This window comes from Cygnus atratus, chromosome Z, assembly GCF_013377495.2.
Source record: "Cygnus atratus isolate AKBS03 ecotype Queensland, Australia chromosome Z, CAtr_DNAZoo_HiC_assembly, whole genome shotgun sequence".
Lineage (NCBI taxonomy): Eukaryota > Metazoa > Chordata > Aves > Anseriformes > Anatidae > Cygnus > Cygnus atratus.
The window spans coordinates 54,384,003-54,404,122 of NC_066396.1; the positions used below are offsets into that span (position 1 = coordinate 54,384,003).

A 20,120-nucleotide genomic window follows, 5' to 3' on the forward strand; every position below is an offset into this window, starting at 1 on the left:
TATATATGCCCTGTCCTTAAGATGTCCTCTGTGCAGCAAATTAAGACTCCCATGACAGACACCTGCCACAATGTTATCTCTGAGCTCAAGATAATACAGAGCTCTGAGTGAGATTTTCTCCTGACACAAGGAAGATCTTAGAAGTACGCCAGTGAGTTGCAACCTGAAAGGCAGTTAACATACTGCACTCCTGAAAAGATGAAATTAGTTATGTGTCCTCTGCCCATTTAAACTGGTGAATAATATCACAAGATTCTGCACGTGATGAACACTGAACCCCAGACAGTTGGCTTTGCCTCTTGCCAAAAAAACATTTTCACTTTTTAATTTTTTTTTTAGGAGTTGGACTTGATGATCCTTATGGGTCCCTTCCAACTTGGGATATTCTATGATTCTGTGATACATTTATCTGTTCAGGAATTCCATTAGACATACTTCATCAGTGCCATCCAGAAAAAAATACCTCAACTGAAGGGAGCTGTAGGGACTGTCTGCAAGCAAAACACTTTGTTATCTTGCCAAGAACACTTTACTAGTTTGTAGTAGAAAATATATGGTCACTGAATTACAACAACATGGAACTAGTTTGTGATCATCAGTCAATGAGATAAAAGGCAGGCTCTTTTAATGTGTTCCTGGAACTGGTCATGTCCAATATTAATAACAAAAGTGATGACAAAAGTCACTTTATACTATTTCTGCATTAAAGTCCATTAAAATGACAAATCAGGTTGTTGCTGTTTAGATGTACACAGTACCCACAGCTTCCATTTTATAGCAGCCCTGGAGGAAATAAATGGACAGAAATGTGGTTGACGTTTTGTTTCATACAAGTTTTGGAGGTGACTCCTCATGTCCAGACCCTGACATGCATCCCCTGGAATTGTGTAACAGACAGTCCTCCTTACAAATAGGTTTTCTGCTCTCTTACTAACAAACTCTATCAAGTTTACAAGAATCTTCCATGCTATGCAGATGCTTACCATCAAAACTAATTTTCAAAAGCTCAGATTTTCACTTGGCAATCTTTGTTGACAGTGGTGAGAACCTGGCTGTTTCTTGCTCTGTCACCTCATCCTCTCATAAATCCCAAATCAAAAAGTTGAGACATATATATATATATATATAATGTTATTCTTACTCTGCAGAAGCAACAATTAAAAACAACAACAACAACAACAAAAACCAAGCAAACAAATAAATAAAAAAAAACAACAAAACTCACAGCTTTAAATAAGAGGTACGTGGTTCACTTCTGTTTCTGTAATACAATTTTAAAATTATGATTTGAAGGCTCTCTGGAAACACTCAAAAAATATTGCTGTTTTTGTGGTGATGATAGAAGAGGTGGAAAAAAATCTGTAGTAGTTTTATTTAAAAAAATAAAATAAAATAAAAAATCCTGCTCTGTGGGCCAATCCCTGAAGCCCTTAGGAAGCTGAGTACAAAATTTTATCTCAGGACAGCAGTAGATGCAAGTATCTCACTTTATAAGTTAAGGATTTGGGAATTTCATGCTGAACTTTATCTTTTTCAGGTTTAACTATGGGAGCTGCTCAGAGATATGAAAGAAGATGCTGACCCAAGTCTGCTGTGTAGCTTTTCTCCAAAAGCCATTTGGAATTAAAACACAAAATTCACACAGCGCAGCTGCTGAGAAATCTGCTGTTCATCATTACCATTATGGTAGCTGAGTCCATTTCTGGACACTGGGGTTTCAGTCTGCTGCTATTCTTCGAGGCATTTGAAAATTCAGAGCAGTAGGAAGAATGTGCAGCAGAAAGGCCCTTCTGGCACAGTTGAAATGGTGTATCCAACATCTCCACAGCTTGAGCCTTCCCAGCTATTGCACAGCATCAATCTCAGGTCATTACCTTGTTCTGTCTGATCTCATATGGAAGGTGTATTTTAAAGTATTTGAATCTAGTTGATTTTACTATGTGCTAGTGATTCCCAAACAGTGGTAAAATATGTCAGTGATGCATTTGGGAAACTGTAAATTCTCTGTTATTTGAGTTTTAAGATTAGTTATGTTGGAAGCAGTTGAAACATAGCTGCTGTTGATCCCATGTTGGTCAGGAGAAAGATTGTGTGAATGATTTGTGTGATATTTGATAAGGAGTCAGAACTAGAGATCCAAAGAGCATCTTAAATGGTGATCGAAAGCAGTTGTGATGGAGTCTAGCTTTAAAAGCTACTGTGTCAAATATAAATCCAAGAGACATTTCTACTCTTTCCTGCGCAAAACCTGCGCAAAAGCACAGTAGACACATAGCGGCCTCCAGCCTGTTCAACATGAGGGAAAGGGAGCCAGTTTTCTGAGCATATGCATTTTTACTAAATTGAAATGGGGAATTTTGTATGTTTTCGGTACTTTCTCCCTTACTCTGCATGCAATCAAGAGGAAAAATTACAAGAAACCCTTGTTTTGCTAATAATTCCAAACTGGATGTGTAATTCTGGTAAGGGGAGGTCTTCCAGGAAAATTTTCTTTGCTGAGCCCTTAACACAGACATATTCTCAATAAAAATTTTACAGAGGTTCAAAATATTCTTCCAAATTCCAGCAAGGGGAGATTGACAGAAGAGATTTTAATTGAATCATAGAATATCTGAGATGGAAGGGACCCACAAGAATCATCTAATGGCCTGGGTTGAAAACGACCTTAAAGATCATCTAGTTTCACCCCCCCGGCTCTGGGCAGGGTTGCCAACCACTAGAGCAGTGGTTCTAACTAGTTCCCTGAGCAGTCTGAAGTCTGCTCTCCCCAAATCCAGGGTTGAAGTTTTGGCAGCAGTTTTCCTTCTATCACCAAATATTATGAATTCAACTACCTTGTGGTCGCTATGGCCAAGGCAGCTACCAATGCCACTTCACCCACAAGACACTCCCTGTTCACAAGCAACAGGCATAGGAGGGCACCTTTCCTAGTCAGCTGGATTCATCTCTATTTATTTTTGTGGTGGTTTCACAATATTTGACACTCTTACAGTATAAACCCCCCAATTAGCCATGTTCTTCAACAATATTCTGCTGATTTAAACAACTGTCTTACTCAGGGAGTGTGGTAACTTAGTATAAGAAAATGTTTTTAGCTCAAAATCCTCTACTTCTTTATTATTATCAATACTAAAAAGTTAATGTTAGTTCTAAAGAACTATATGTTTTTACTGTAGTAAATACATTCTTGGTATTCACTGGTAGAAGTTATACAGCCACACTTCCCATGGTGGTAGGCAAAATAGCAGACTTTCAAGGGTGGCTGCCAGTGTTCTAAGAAGACTGAAAAACACATTGTTCCAGGTATACTAGGTATTTGAGTCAAGATAGTTAAGACACTTCAGAAAGCACTGTAACCCATGAGTCAAAGTGAAAACTAGGCATTGATGGTATCTATTGTTTTTTATGCTTCATGAACAAATCAGGGCAGACTCTCATCTTCTTATGCTGAATACCACCATACCAGAAACCTACCATGCCTTCTAAGAAATAAGGCTCTCTCTTTAGCAAGAGACAATGCATAAGGGCCTTTACTGTCATGTTTCTGTGTTACCTAGGAACGGTAAGAGGATCAATGCTCTTCATGTATCACTTGTGTAAGTGCCTTGACATTGTAAGGGACATTGTGGGCTAGTTCCTTGTTGCCATTTACCCTTCGTAGTCATTTTGGGATTTTTTCCATCTCTTAGAATTATGTAGTACTTCGGCAGATACTCTGTGACACTATCTAGCCATGTCACGAAGGGCTGTGAATCAGTATATACAGATAATGCATCAGCCTTTCCAAGGGTGCTGTGGTTCTCAGAAAAATCTTAAATGTATTGGCACTTTATTCTGCATTGCCTTGCGTGTATAGTAACTATTTTCTGGGCCATTTTAAACTAGGTCATTCTACAAATTCTGTGCTGATGGTGCTATTACCTTCCAAAAGGTTAAGTGACTACTGAATATCAAAAGGATCTGCTCTACTTTGTCATCTTAACAAGTAAGCAGAATGCAGTTTCAGTCTAGTATAAAGATTTGTAAACTGCATAGAGCTAATATAATTTGAGTTTTAGAACACTTCTGTAAGAGACAGTCCAGCCCTGCTATGTAACAGTATTAGATAGTAAACTGTAAATTGGAGTTTTTATTTGCACTGACTTAATAAAACAAAAATGATTGAAATTAATTTCCTGTTGCTGTTTTCAGACAGTTTCTGTCCTTTCTCTGATCCTAACATATACACATCCAGTTAAAAATACTCTTATACAACAAATCTACATTACTTGTAAAAAAACATGCTTTGCATTGGAACGCTAAGCTATTCTGTGTGCTTTAACTTTAGCTTTTATCTTTTTATCCTGTCACTGGAGATTACTTTCAAAATGGAGATCATCAAGCAAAAATATTAGTGGTCCTTGAGCAAGTGTTCCAAAGGTCATTTAGCATCCTGCATCATCAGCGGCAGAAGTAAATGATATTTAGGCTTTTTATTTGTCTGTTGTCCCTGTAACTAAAGCAGTAATCTACAGTGAGCACTTCAGCTGTAGTCCAGGAGCAGAGCCTGATATGACTAACCCAAAGCCCCAGACCAGTACAGCAGTTCAGTTAAGATATTTCTATTAGGCAAACTGCTCTTGAATTGCATTTTGCAAGGTCAATTTCATAAGTAGAAGCAACAAAATGGGCAGGAGAAAGAATCAGAGGTTATGGCAGTTTTGTCTTGCTGACCCAGAAAGAATTACTTAGAGCACTAGAGCTCCTGTGGAGGAGGAGAACAAGATCTCAGAAATATGGATTAAATTCTCAGTGGAGGTTTTTACCATAAGTCATTGTTACCCCTCTGAGCTGCACCCAGAACTGAAGAAAATTCTGTAAGTACAGAGCAAAAAAGCTACATGAAATACTGAACAGGCAGCTGTGGTCAAAACCGTCAGGGTGCTTTTTTGAACATAACTCCAAGTGGTGTGATAGCTCCATTAATGTAATGATCTAATTTCAAAGCTACTGAGGTAGCATTCATAACAGTGAAGTCTCTATCTGAAGGGAGCCATCACACCTGTAATAAAGAGCAATAGAGGAGAAGCTCAAGAACCATATCCCAAAGGAAATAGTTGCATGTTCCTTCAGTCTGTATAGCTATCAGCTTCACCGTCACCTTTAAATTAAATGCTTTCTCTTGAATAATAGCTCTCTTGCTAATTTCCTTTTTTTCTTCAATACTGATAGTGAGAAGGATCCATCAAGCAGATATGGGATATGTTAATTCTGGTGCACTAACACTTGGAAGAAAAGGAAGGTGTAGGCTAACCATAGAAAACAGTAAGTTGTTGTTTTCTTTTAGTGAACACTCAGAAAAATGCTATGTTACCCCACAGAGGGAAGATGCCTCAATCAGATCATATCCTTTTGCAGGTCTGTGGTGATCAGTTGGCAAAAAAAGTCATACCAAGAAAGGTGCATTGCCACTATACCAGTGAATGGAAAGGTGCTATTGAGAAGAGGGTTTTATTGCCAATATCTTCCAGCCAAATGTCATGATAGAAATATTTTTTTATTAATTGATACTTTGATACTTTAATTGAAACATTGCTGCATAAAAATTTAGCAAAATAAAAATAACCTTTTACACAATCTTTTTAACAAAGTCATATTGACCAAGCTTGCAAGTGGACAGTACTAAAAGAATTTGCAAAAAATATTGCCTAAGTGTGGTATAGACCAAGGACAATAAATATGGAATCTGACACCAGTGAAATCATTGGCAAATTTGCTACAGATTATGCAAAGCCAATATTTTTGCCCTAATTACACAGAGTTAATCACTCTACGTTGGCAACTGTGACCCAAGAAATCAGAGATATCTCAGATTAAGTAAAGATGACAGCTACAGTTAAGTGGCAAGAGCACCGGGGGTGTTGTGTTAATGATATGTATGATTGTCAGCATGAATTTTCTTTCCATCCTCAACAGCCAACATTTCCTATATTAGAAACAAACTAACAAACAGATAATATCCTGGCAAAAAATAAAAATAATAAATATATATATATATTAATAATTAAAATCTGAAAACATATTTACTGATAAAACATTCCAGACACTGTCGAGGTAAGAGCTAATAAGATTATAGTTTATTTTCTTATATGCAATATGCAGGATCATAAAAGTGCAGAGAGATGTCTGTCAAATGTGAGGAGTAAATTTCACAACCACACTAAACAAAAATGATAAAACATAAAGATATTGAAAACAATAAAATGCTGCAAATCTTATAGTCATGAATGCATCATTTAACTTACTAACAATATTTAAAAGTTCACGAATACATAGTAACACGTTGACACTACTGTTAACTTGTAATAAATGTATTGTGCACTTGAATTCTTGTCTATTATTTGTAACAGATGATGACATAATTACGTGTGGAATTAGTCTAGGAAATAAGTAACAGAGCTCAATATATATACTATTCAGTAACTACAATTACTAACATCAGTAATAATTATCTCCTAAAATTAATTTTATCCCCATCAGTGTATGTTAGCACATAAAAGTACATTTCTCTCTTTTCAGTTAAATTACTTACCAGAATTACTGGTAATATTCACTTTTAAGTTACCTTTCTGCTCTTTGTGTTTATCTTTGAAATCCTTATGTAAAATCCTTTGAAACAGCTTCTATGAAGTTTGGAGCAGACATGAGTATTGTAAATGTGCAAATGATGGCAAAAAGGGTAAATGCAACCAGGCATAATCTGTCTATGACTGCAGCTGCAAACTTCCACTCACTGCAGATCTCTTCACCCTCGTCTTGCTTCCTGAAGCGCGTTGCTATGAACTGAACTTCCTCCAGGATCTTCACAATCACTGGGATAGTATCCATTAAAGCTTTCTTTTGAACAAGCTCATTATCTTCTGGCAAGGGGCAAGAGATCTTTCCACTCTTGCTACCCAGATCATTGTTCTGGGGGCAGCATGGATTCTCCATTGCATGGTAGCTGTAGATCATGTTGCCATTGCTGGACTGGTGCCCAGGCAGGACATTCATCTCCATGCTCTTCATGCTTGGATGGTGCTTGGGGTAGCTATATTTGCAAGAGAGGGGCTTTAGGTTTTCCCCGGGTTTTTTCATACGTAAAAACCAAGCACACCAATTCAGCAGAATGACACGGACCTGAAAGAAAGTGATCATAACATAAAAAAAAGGGAACTTTACTGCAATTTAACAGGTTTTGAAATATTCAGTGACTGTTATAGTCAGTCTGTATGTTCTGCTAGAATGACTGCCTGCTGTTTCTCCAGCTATCTGCTTTCAAATGTAGTGGTTTTGGCTCTGGCTTATTCCCAAGATATACCTTTTTTGGATATGTTTTGAAGATGTCTACCTAGTGTAGAAAGCAAAAGAGATGTAAGATCTTATTTTAAAAAATGATTTTTGAACTCCTGTATTTTGCAAACAACCCTGCATCTCTGTAATTGAACGCAGTGGATGAAGTCGGCTGCATTGTTTTACAACCACTTCCCAGGTAACATGGAAGGAGATGGAGTTAAGGATCTGAGGAGCAAAGCTTCAGATTACGCTGAAAAAAAATAATACATATACACAGCAAAATAACAGCTGTTTTAGCACTATCCTCACCCATATTGTTTAAACCTAAATAACCTTTTTTTTCCTTTTTTTTTTTTTCACTTGAGTAATCTTAATAATCCTGTGAAGTTTAGCTGCATAATACAGAAGACCTTTTTCTAACGAATAACAGCAAATCAGTTAGACTGGGCAGTTCAAATCCAAATGTTGTTGTCAGCTGCCATTGGCTCCCCATGGTCTGGTGTACAACTGCTTGGAGCACTGTGAGAATGCTCTATCCTGCACCTGGCAGACTGTGGAGTGTACGTTTCTTGTCAGGGTCATCAGCTGAGCCAAATGCAGAGAGTACATCCAGCTCTTTTTCCTTGTGAATTGGTCTTCTGATGTTCTGTCTGAAATCTGAGCCTCCAATGATTCCTGGAGTTGATATGTTGCAAACTAAATCAGTAAATCTTGTAACTGTAAAGTCCTTCAAGCAGTATGTATACGAAATGGACATTTGCAAGGTGCTCGTGGGTCACTCCAGGGAGAGAGAGGGCCTCTGTAATGACTTTGTCATTCTGGCTGCAAGTCAAATAATCTGCTGTTTGGTAAAGAGCAGAAGTGACCACTGGTTTCAGGAAAAACAGGACTCTTTCTGCATTTCTGCTGCAGTCACTTCAGCCACACAGAGCTCAGCACCACCCTCTGCCTCTGTGGTTGTTTTAGATACAGGTTGAGTTGTCTCCTGTGTTTGCACAGTGCAGATGCAGGGATGAGGAAGTTACAGCAAGCACATCAAGTTGCTGCTGTAATGACAAGCATAATTTCAGAAAGGAGAAACCATTAATTACCACAGCTGGGAATAATACTAATAAAAACCCCAAGCAATAGCAAGTGGAAGATGGTTACACAACTGAAATTCTACAGTAAGTGTTCTTCTGGTTTGCAGTCTCGTACTGTTTTCTGTGAGCTTTTCTGCTTCTCTCCTACTAATGAATCACTTACTCCTCATCCTGGAAGAATATTTCCTGTGTTTCAAATTATTGTGCTTTTCCCTGTTTCATTATTTCCTCCATGGTCACCACAGACAAACAGAAAACTGTAATGTAGCAGCTTAAAAAAATCCATCCTCGATTTAATTGAACTTACTTAATTATAATGTCCTCTGACAGCCTTTAGACAGAAAATGAAACAACATTGAACAAAATAAGGTCTTAATTACTAACAGTATTTTAACAGTGTTTGTGGCAAAGAGGAGAAAGATAAACTTATTCTCCAGTACCATGAAATTCCAAAATACTGCGCCAGGCAAAATTTTCTATTAGAAAATGTTAATATGTCTCTTAGCTCTGGAAGGAGACGTGAGGTGAAAAAGCTTTACTCTACAGGAATGTTACTTTTCCTCTCAAGACAAAGTGTTTGCTCCCTAGGGAAATTAGATTTATAAATATAGCCAAGCCCATTTCCCATAGAAAAATAAATATGTGCAAGAAAGCAACACAGCTTGTAATTTGCTTGAACTTTAAAATACAATATTTCTTTGAAAACAGAGATGCTCAGGCATCAAAATGGTCTGTCATGCCAATTAATTCAGGAGACAGATACAGCACAGGAGCTGTCAGAAAACAGCCCAGATATGACAGTATGAAACTACATTCTCATCTGTACTGTCATTTATGGGTTTCTGTGGAGGAAGGGCACAGGTATGCCACCCTCAGAAGTTAGCAGCCTGCCGCTGTTGCGACCCTGCCACCACCGCAGCCTTTCTGCTCTCTGTGCTTGATCTTCCTATTTCTGTCACCTATCCAATCGTTTTGGTTGTCAGCAGAGGTGGGTTGGTGGAGTTGTACCTCACACCTGATATCATCCACTCCCAAATTGTCAGCTAGCTGGACTTTGCCTCATGCTATTTCAGCAGATGTTTTAAAAAGTGCCACATTGCCATCAGATCCCACTTCTGAGCTGAGTAACCAGTAAATACCATGACTGAACACCTCAGATTTAAGCTTCTCTCTTGGAAAGATGTAGGCTTTACTAAATCATCAAAGATTAATAGAAAGGAAGGCACAATTCTCATCTGTGGAGTAAGGGAAGAAGCAAGAACTTGCAGAGAGCTTAAAAACTAACACTCATATCTCCTCTCTCCTCTGGCCCAAAGGCCAAACACCAAGCCCTTGAGAGACAGGCAGGGAAAAGAAACTGCTCAGTTGTGAAAAGTTTAGAAAGCAGATGTTTTGGCAGTGCAGTCAGTTATACCCTCTAGGTTTGAAGCTGCTTGCACACAAACCCAGTGCCTTCCCCTGGAACTTACCCCAGCACTAATTGCATCGGAGCAGGAGGTGAAAATAATTGTGTAACGTTATCCAGTCAACTAGGGCAAGAGCTCTGCAGTACACTGATGTCTGGCTTTGTGAGGAGGAGGAGAGTGTGGGGAGAGAGTAGCTGGTAGGGGAATCTGATGAGACTGGAATTGCAGAGGAAAAAAAAAAACAGTATTTCCTACTTTCTGCAGACAGACACAGACACAGATTTCTAGGTTGGAAGAGACCTCAAGATCATCGAGTCCAACCTCAATGACAGATGTAGTATATCCCAGTTTTTCATTGAGCAAAAGTCTGTAAGGCTGTCTGCGACAGAAAAATGTAGCATGCCCTGAAATAGGTGGACAGGAAAAAATGAAAATAGAGAATGTGCCATGAATCCTAGTGACTGAGCCTTGGCCATGTATTGCAGAGGACTAATGCCCAATTTTGTGGAGTTAGCCTCTTCCATGCATACCTGGCATTCACTTTTTTTTTTTTTTCTCTTGAGATCTCACAGCCCTGTCAGCTTGCGTGTTCTGCAGATTTCACAGTCTTATCATCTGCTCTCCCCAGCAGTCCGTTAAAGAGTTTTTGCTTCATAATTGATTTTTGTTTGTTTGTTTTTATTGTTTTTTTTGTTTGTTTGTTTGTTTTAATGCATGCCATTTCAGCAGTTCAGCAGTCAGGGCACTGAACCATGTTCATCTGGAGTGATGATTCTTTATACTCAGTGTTTCCAGACGAGAGGGTGGACCTCAGCAGCTCTTGTGAACATATTTAATATTAGCTATTTTGTCCAGGCTCCTCAAAAAGCAAGATGAATAATAAAATTGCTCATGGGAGCTGTTATGCTGCTACATATTCTGTCCAGGTACATATCTGAAGCATGTTTGCCCAAATTTGTGCCCTCAAGTCTTGCTTGCATGGAGGCTTATCCACAATTCCCATGCTCTGGTGTCTTGAAAGTAAGGTGATCTTAAATGATATGGCACTTTAAGAAATAGTTATTTGAAGGCTTATTAGCTATTGGACTTCCTTTTTATTTATTTATTTTTTAATTTGCACTGATGCTGCAGTTTATTTTTAGAGAAGTCAAATTAGAAAGCATTTCTGTTCTCAGGCTGACATTGGTAAGCATAGGACATTTAACATTGTGTCAGGATAATTGTCTAGCATGACAAATGTGGTGAATGAGGTACTAGAGGATGCTATAGGAGCAGACATCTGCAAAACCAAGGTAGGCAGATGACTATTTGTATCTGCTTATGCTTTCATTGTTTTTCTTTTTGCAATAGCAAAGCACAACCTTCTTATTCTAAAACCTATTCTTAGGGAAGGGAGAGAGGAAAAAGCATACTTTTGTTTTATCTGGAAAATCTAAAATAAACACATTCCTCCTGAAAGACATCTGGGAGAGATGCCAGACCTCAGTGGGAAAACAGTCTTCTGCTGTAGAGAAAAGAGGGTCCACATGCTAGCTGAACTGAGAAGTGATCAGACGGAAACAGACAGAATTAATTTTCCACTCAGAGCAGTGGACCCTTCAGCAAAGGGCAGATATTTGAGCCAGTGATGTCCGGGGATCTACCTGATGCCAGAGCAAGCCCAACAGTATTGCCTTTCTGTTTCTGCTGATGGTGCATTAGGAGCCGGATCCAAGCTGTGAGAAGTGTAGCTGTGCTCAGTGTTCAGTTATGAGTTGTTGCTATTCCTGGTTTTCCAGCAGCTCTGGGAGCCAGCTCCTAACTGGGGCAGTTGGAAGACAAGATAAGCAAATTGGCTTCGCCTCCTGCCTTTGTTCTGGAGGATTACAGCTCTGCTGCTAAATTCAGTGAGAATCTATGAGGGAGCAGAGCAGACAAACTGCCCAGCAGAGACCAGTAAATGTTTGCTGGTGCTTTGTAATGTCACGTTTTATTGGTGTCTGCTGGATAAGAAATCAAAGGTGCTGCCCACAGGGTTAGCGCTTGCAAAGCAGACGCTGAGAGAGATTACTCTTACCTACCCCTGTTTAAAGTTTAAATAAAAAACCTAAATAACAGATGTTTTTAATGGAAACCCCAATTTAGTATGTTTGTTCTTTCACTCCAACAACAAATGTAACAGTGTAAAACAGTGTCCCTATTTGACACTTGGGGTTAATGGGGAACAACTTCTTCCCCTCATCAGTTTGCCACAACATTTAGATTTTTCCATCAGTAGGCTGTTGAATATTTACCACCAGAGCTACTTACCCATCTGGGCATCTTTCCGGCTTGTGGGTCATGATGGTGAAACTGCAGAACCAGCACTGTTACAACCACAGACAGCCCAACAATGACCATGATGCTAGCGAAATACTGAGCTGCAATTAGAAGGAGGATTTGGTTAGGAGGGAAAAAATAATAATAATAATAATAATATTCCTTGGCCAGGCCCTGAGAGCTACATTTGAGAAGCACTGCATCTTATCCAAATATCCTCTTCTCTGATCTTCCACATTGGAGCATCTGAGGCCTTTTAGGTTTTCAGTCTACCTGCTCAGTTCCCTCGTCTCCACCAAGGAAAGGCCAGAACTGGTGAAGGGCTTATGTTGATCAGTTTTTATTCCCAGAGAGGAACGTACAGCCCCATGCCAGGGACCTACTCCGTGTCTGCTGCCAGGACAGCAAGGTGCCTGCAGAGCTGACCAGCACACCATCACCCTTGGCCCTGGACCTCCCTGCCATGCAAGCAGAGGTGCTGGAGAGAAAAGTTGTCTTTGTGGCACCAGTGGACACCCCAGGAAGAGTGGTTGTGTCACCCCTTTCTCCTCCTTCATGCCATCATTGCCCACGAGGGGTTAGGTGCATTTTTTCAACACCCTCCTCAGCCCTTAGGGCCACCTCTCTTGGTTTCTTTGAGAACAAACTACACACTTGCCTAAGTGCTAAATTTAAACCTTCCGTGCAGGAAAGAAATCAAGATCCTGAAAGCCAGAACTAGGACCTGAAACCGAATCTCAGTGTCAGTAGAGCCTCCTCATGCCAGCAGTGGGGTTGATGCACCAGGGCGTACAGAAGAATTATCCACAGGGCTAATGACATTTGAGGGCATCTGTGTCAAAACACCAGGGACCATTACAGCTGGGTGATAGGGAGAGTTGTGGGAGAGAACGTGACACCACCACAGGCTGCAGCGTCCTTCCATCATCACCCCTCCCTCCTGCAGCTTGCAGAAAAAAATGAGAATCTAATTAAGACTCCGAGGCAAGTTTTTCTATCTCAATTTCTTAATGTTGCTTCCCACTGCCTCAGCAGAAAAAAAAAAAAAAAAAAAAAAGCTTGTTCGTAATAATGAGGTTCTGAAACCTTTCTGAAACCAACGCTGCTATTGCTTCAAGAGGCAGGTGTGGGTTTCTGAGGCAAGACGAATTTCACAGCTGAATGCTCCTGAGAGTGAGGTGAATTGAGAGGTCTTTGCTGCACCTACTCATAAGAGAGCAGACCCAACAGCCAGGCAGAAGAACAGCAAACCACAAACTCGAGGTTGAAAGAAGATGTCTGATTTGATTCCAGCATGCCTCATGCCAGAGAAATGCAACAGTGTTGATATCACTGTTTTAATTACTGTCATAAATCACTAAATCCTACAATAAATTCCGTGCATTTTGGTGCCTCCTGTAAGACTACCTGACCTGAAGTGATCCACTTAAAAGAGCTTTGGCTTGGATTTTTTCATAGAATCTTACAGAATTACCTGCCTTGTTGAATTTGAAAAGTACTTGGTATTACCCGACACTACCAACGTCCAAGCTGATGATTAGGATAGGAAATCAGTCTTAACTTTGTGTGCCGGAAACCCAGGAATTGAGGTCAGGAAATTGCTGTAGAGATCTACTAATAAACAAGGAAAGCAGTTCTCTCAGGAACAGACTGGGAATTGTAGGGGACCTGTGGAGCCATAAAGAAAGATGTTTTTTGTTTTTGCCTAATGATAGACAAAAGAAGATAGATAAGAAGAAATGGCTGAGTGAGCATCATCTGTATTTGTCAGGAGGCTTCAGTTCAAGGTACAGTTAAGTTTTCAGTTGGAAAGTAAGGATAGAGGAAATAGGGAATTGTACTTCAGCCCTGTTGCCAGGGTCAGGCAATGAAATGTCACAAGAGTACCTATGAGATGAAAATTGGCAAAATTGGCATGGGTAAACCCATGCAGCCCAGGTGCTGAGTTCATCTCAGGGGAAGAAAGCCCCAAATCCCTGGAGCAGCCCAGACCTGAAGAACCAGCACTGAAAGGGGTGGAAGAAAGTATCAGCTGGTGGCACATTTTGCGTGTTAGCCTTTCACAGCTCCAGTATGCAACATGATGAAGGCTGTTGCCTGCTCTCCTGTGGCAAGACGAGTTAGATGAGTCATTGTTCACGAATAAATTGCTAGATCTTCTGCCCATGTCTATCTTTGATCAAAAACATGATTCTACCTACAATCCAAGTCCTGCACTGGGACAGAGACGCAGGTAGAGGTGGCCAAGACCAAGCTGGGCCTGGGTTCAGTGACAGTTCATGTGGAAGGGAAGGAAAGACCCCAGGATGCAATGTTAAATTCTGCAAGGCAAACAGATGCTGACTCTGAAAAAATATGTGTACTCACTCTGCATTTCCTAATATTACCTTCCAGAGTTTAATCTTGCATCCTTCTCTTTCCTTGCTGAAAAACATGATCCTTCTGCAATAGTCAGGAGAACTGGTGAGGAAGACTCCCATGCTGTCTCCCATGCACCTCCCCAAAAGCATTGCTTAACGGTTTGAGAACGTTACAGCCTGCTGACTTGGCATCTCTGCCCGGCAGGTTTTAGCCCTCACAACAGATGGATGAACTCCCATCACCTGGTGAAAGCAACAAGGGCTGATATGCCATTTCACACCTAGCACACCCTCTGCTATGACTGTGACTTTCTCACCTTTCTTCAGCCATCCTGCGAGGAGAGGACTGCAGTCTGCAGTCACCCCCCACTTGTCCCACACGGGCCCAAATTAGTGAACTCTATTCCTGGGGCACCACCCATGTTGCTGAGCACTGCCACTGAAATAGAGATGCCCTCCTATGAAATGTGGCACAGGAAACAAGTGACACTCCCAGGCTTAGGGCTTTGAAGCTGCTGCTCTCACCAGCCCCTACGCCTGTGTGTGCCTGTTGGCAGGAATAAATGTGAATCTGATTTCACAAAACCTCATCCCCTCTCACTGAAACAGCAGAAGGGAAGTGCTCAACCTCTCCCACTAAGTATCTCTCTGTATCCTTCTTAAGAGCTCCTGCTTACTGAGATCTTCCCTCATATAAATGGGTCATCCTGGAGGCTTTAACAAATCACCTCCCAGTGGGTAGTGTCAGCCCTTGGATTAACAAAGAGCAATCCCAGACCAGAGTGTGTTAGAAAGAGCATGGGACCAAGTGCTGTACGTCAGCTGCTCTGGGGCACATCTGGGAAATGACTGACCCATTCTGGAAGGCAACTGCTTCGTTTGCATTCTCTGCCCTGGGCAGCTGCCACAGTCCAGGGAAGGGAGATACCCACGTCTCCAGCCCCACGATATACCTGCCTTACACCGTGGCATTTCCCAGGAATTCCAACGCCTGCTAGATGCTCTCCATTGATTTCAGAGCTGCATGCCGCTCTCTTTAGCAGTTGCGTGTGACAAGGAAAGCTGTTTAAGATTGTTGGCTGAGCTCTTTCAAGCATAAAATATTTGCTCTCCTACAGCTGATATTATTCCCTTTGCCAAAGGAGGCATGATGTAACACGCTACCTGGGCAGCTGTTCTAACATCTGGGTGTTGTCAGCCCCTGTCTCAGCACTGTCAGAAGAAGATCAGGTGCTGCTGTCATAGCAAATACAGATCTAATATAGGCCCAGAGGCCCAGAAGCTCTTTAAAATATCAGTGACAACAGCTATTTGTTCTTTCAGACATCCTCTGAAATTGCCTATATCAAAAGGATGGCACTGACTTGCAATTCATAACTCGAGGAGCTTCCAGCATGATTTATGGACCTTCTGTGCCCTTATCTGATGTCAGGAAAGCACCTTAGGATTATTTTAGAAATTATTTGGATCTGCTGCTTGAGTGGAACTGGATTAACTTTAAGGGCTGATTAGGAGCGGGGTAAATAAAACAGAAACCCTGAGGGGCAAATGATTCCAGATGGATGCTTCACTTTGTTGATTTTATCACTGAACACTGACTCAGAAAGCAGTATATTACCCAGATTTATTAACACAGCTAATCATAGGAAAGGCAGACGTTTTCCATTGTGGCCAGTCTTGCTGTTACTATGGAAGAGGGGGGACAAAAGAGAGTGTCATGATCAAGTATTCACAATGATGAAGTTGGATACTTCCCACTACCTTTTCTGTTTGTATTCCTTCTTTCATGGATGCACCAGTTTGTGCAACTGAAATGCGGGACTGGTTTAGAGCTTCTGTAAGTCAGGTCATTTCAATCATTTAGTGCTGAGCACTTCTGGTGAACTCTCATGAAATGGCAGAAACATCCCAGAGAGAGCATGCACAGAATGAGATAGACACTGCTCTTCCCTCTGGAATGGCTCCAGGTTAATAAACTGAAGCCTGTGGAGGGTGCAGAAAACCTCAGATGTCAGCACAAGGACTTCCAGCCATCCTCCTTCTTTCCTCCTACGGCATGGAGCAGGACTGGTGCTGGTCTAACACTGTCGCAGCCTATGGCAGGTGATGGCTGTTCATGGGCATCGTTTCTTGGAGACCAGGGAAATCAGAAGGTGGAGGACAGACTGCCTTGCTGGCTGACTTACTGTTGTACTCAGACATCAAAGAGACAGGAACGATGACAAGGGCAAGAAAAAGTTGTCCATCATTAAGATTTACTGTATCTGGGACACCTTGTGTTAACCTATTAGGTCTCACTGGCAGTAGAAGGCAAAAAAAAAATTGTTACTGGTGCCTCACAAACATGAAATATCTTAAAAGACTGAGAGACTTCAGGATTAGACCCTATGTTGACTGATTATGGTATTTCTAAAGGGCATAGATTTTCTATCTCTTTTTCCTCCCACATGCTGTTGAATGATAGAAACAAGTGTGTGAGGAATAAAACTGTTCTTTTTTTTTTCTTTTTTTTTCTTTTTTTTTTTTTTCTTTTAAACAAAGTGCATCCAAGAGTCATGGATTTCTGCAAAGCACCATTGATCACTGTAAAGAACTGCTGCAAATAAGAATTTCTGTTGGGTGGAAGAGGATGAAAGGAGACCTGGCATCAGCAGGTCACCAGGAAGGACCATGAAAAGGGAAGGAGAAAATCATTCCACAAAACTGGAAAGAGACAGGGAAAAATGAAATGGCAGCAGCTGAAGACATGCAGGCAGATGTCAAAAGATGCAATAGATTACTCTCATTTTCTCTCTCTAGTCAGAACCATTAATAATATCTTATGCTCATAGCTTAAACAATCTGTAACTGCTGGAGGTGGCAAAGCACCACATTGCTTCCTTGTCTTAGCAATTTGCAGTCTCGTTTGCTGTATGACTAACTGCAAGAGTTCACCCCAAGCATCTGCTGCAAACATACTTACCCACAGCTTACAACCTTGATTTGTATTGAGATAACGTTGGCAAGATAATGAATGGCAAGGAGGGGAGAAGGCTGAAAACAGGTTAGCACAGCAGAGGCCTGAGCTGCAAATTCAACTGTTGTGGATTCAGAATAAGCAAGCAGATGAAGAAGACAGAGGAAAATGCAATTATGTTATCTGGAGATGAGGGTAACTTGAGGGTTTTTATGCAGCATTTGACACATCCAGCCAAGGTGTCAGGCAGCATGTGGATGTTGATCATAGGAAGTGACAGTTCCTTATCTTCATAAGCCCTGCTGTCCACTTCCAAATGCTCTCTGCACATGTTAGCTTTGAGGTGTTTCACACCTTCTGCAATAAGAGTCCTTTCATAGAAAATACAGATTTGGCTGTGTTGTTGTGGAGAGAGAAATAGTGATTTGCAGCATTTTGGAGATATTTGGCTGTGGGGAAAAAATCTGACATGATTGAGGACTTCTCCTGAGCAACAGGATGCTCTCTGACTGGTTTCAGAACATTTCACCTGAGGATTTCCCTTTTGGACAATCTGATCTGACTTCCTCAGAGCAGTGGCTAAGATGGAGGGAGCGCAGCCGACTCACAGCTTATTGCAGATTTGGTTTCAAGCTAAAGCTGTCCTGCTGTGACTGCCCCCAGCTGTTGCTCTGCATAACTGTACTTCTCTGCCACCCAGGACCTGACCTCAAAGGCTCCTGGTCTGCTGTGAGCTGTGGACCAACAGGAGAGTAAACAGCCAGATGAATTGCAAAGTGATCATTTTAGGGTCTGTTTCTCCACTGCATTGCCCTGTTCTCACAGTAGTGGGACAACACTGCAGTAAAACAAAGGTGGGCTCAAGGCAGATGCAGGAAAGTGGCAGAGAAACCTTCTGAAATTGGTGTTTTTATCTGTTGCTGGAAGCAGCCAGCATCATGGAGTGAGAGGGAAGAGTGGCAACAGCTACAAAACTTTTCAGTGCTTCAGGGTTTCTCCCCTCTGGAGGTGATGTCCGAGGTGGGGAGAAAGGAGGTCAGGAAGCTGGTCCTGATCATGCCCACAGCCGTGTTGCTCTGAATTTTCCAGTGCAATGGGTTTGGGGTTTGTCCGACTTTAACAAGGGTTGTGGACTGATCTGTCTTTCTGAAAGACTGGTTGGTATTCATAGTAACTAAACATTACATTAGAAGCTACATTTTTTATGGTTTATAGATCCAAACCAGAAGCTTAAATTGAGACACTGATTTTTGAAGACATGCCTAGAGCAGTGTAAGATTAACTAGATTCTGGTCACTGTTTTAGCAGGTACTGCTGGATGTGTGTAGGCATGGTCAACAGCTGTGACATCTTAAGGAGTCTCTACTCAAAGGACAGTCATGAAGGGACAGAGCTACAGTCAGGAATCTGTCTTGATGTAGGGGAACTTGTTCCTCAGTGACTTCTTAATGCATGGTTTACTAGCCTTAATTACAAGGTTGCTTCCAAATGGGAAACACAGCTTAATGAAACAGATCAGAGATATGGAGACTGTAAGTAGGGAGGCACAGAGCTCTTTAAAAAAGAGAATTCAGGCATATGTCTATTGCCAGAGGAAGGAACTGATCCTATCTCCAGAGATGGTCAAAAAAGGTATTATCAAAAAATGGACTTGATTATCCATCCCTGTTTACCTGAATAAATTTATCTTTATAGCAATTAAAAAAAAAAAAAAGACACTTCCAGTTTACATCTGAATGACTCAAATGTAGTTCTCAGATGAATTACCTAAGCCTTTAGTTTCAGTGGATAGGAGCTGAGCTTGTACAAAAGATCTAATTGAAATAAGCGCATTTGCTTAATTTCAGTGTGGTCACTGAACTGGGAAATCAGCACAGTGGGATGAACATCCATGTGCATATATAAGATATACCTTCTTATATAATGCAGTAGGCTGGGTGCAATGGTAGGGACATGAAATCCCTTTGAAATTACTGGCTTTCATTGTGTGAGACAAATCTATGCATAACTGCATAGGTTTTGAGGAGTGGAAAGAACAGTTGATGTATACGTGGGCTGAATCACACAGGCTTCAGGATTTTAGCCAGTGATCAGCACACTCAGACCAGCCATTTCAGATGCGCAACACATCTGGAGTACTTTGCATTTCTTCATGTTCCTTCCTCAAGTAATGACATCCGTCTCTCTCTACTTACATAGACTCTTCATAAAATATTTTCAAAGAGAGAAATCAAAAGTCAAAGCATGTGTGCAGCCAGACACATTGCCCATGAGGAATGATTAAGCTACACCAGGGAGGGAAAGTTTAGGACACAGCTGCTGCTGTATGGACGTGGTCTGAAAGTCTTTTAAGGAGCTACACTCCAGAGCTTTGAGTGCCAGGAGGGACCTCCAGGACCCAGAAGTGAAACAAGCCTTGTGTATAGAGTTGGCTTGTGTTGGGCTCCGGCCAAACCATTGTGTTTGTAGATGTCATGGGACTAAAATGCTCTTCATCCAAATGGCTGAGCTGGTTTCTGTTGCTAGGGGTAGTTAATTTTTTAAGCAGAAACAGAGGCATCCTTGCTCTGGTTCCAAGGCTTCTTTCTTTGGCATCACAAATGACTTTGCAGAAGGGCAGCATACAACTTTTGAATGGTCTCTGTGCCTTGCTTGGCACGTACTCATGCTGCTGAAAATTGTGTTTTGGAAATATTTTTTTCCC

The 20,120-nt window shown here is 41.1% G+C and overlaps 1 protein-coding gene across 1 annotated transcript in view; it reads right to left on the reverse strand.

The window, feature by feature from the left end:
- Positions 1 to 6,095: 6,095 nt before the first annotated feature.
- LOC118256868 (neuronal acetylcholine receptor subunit alpha-7-like) overlaps positions 6,096 to 20,120 on the reverse strand; it is a 58,803-nt gene continuing 44,778 nt past the window's right edge. Inside the window, exons 9-10 of the mRNA XM_035564221.2 lie at positions 12,092 to 12,201; positions 6,096 to 7,158 (exon numbers count right to left, since the gene is read on the reverse strand). Coding sequence (XP_035420114.1) covers positions 6,637 to 7,158; positions 12,092 to 12,201 — 632 coding nt within the window. The 3' untranslated portion in view covers positions 6,096 to 6,636. The remainder of the gene's footprint in view (positions 7,159 to 12,091; positions 12,202 to 20,120) is intronic.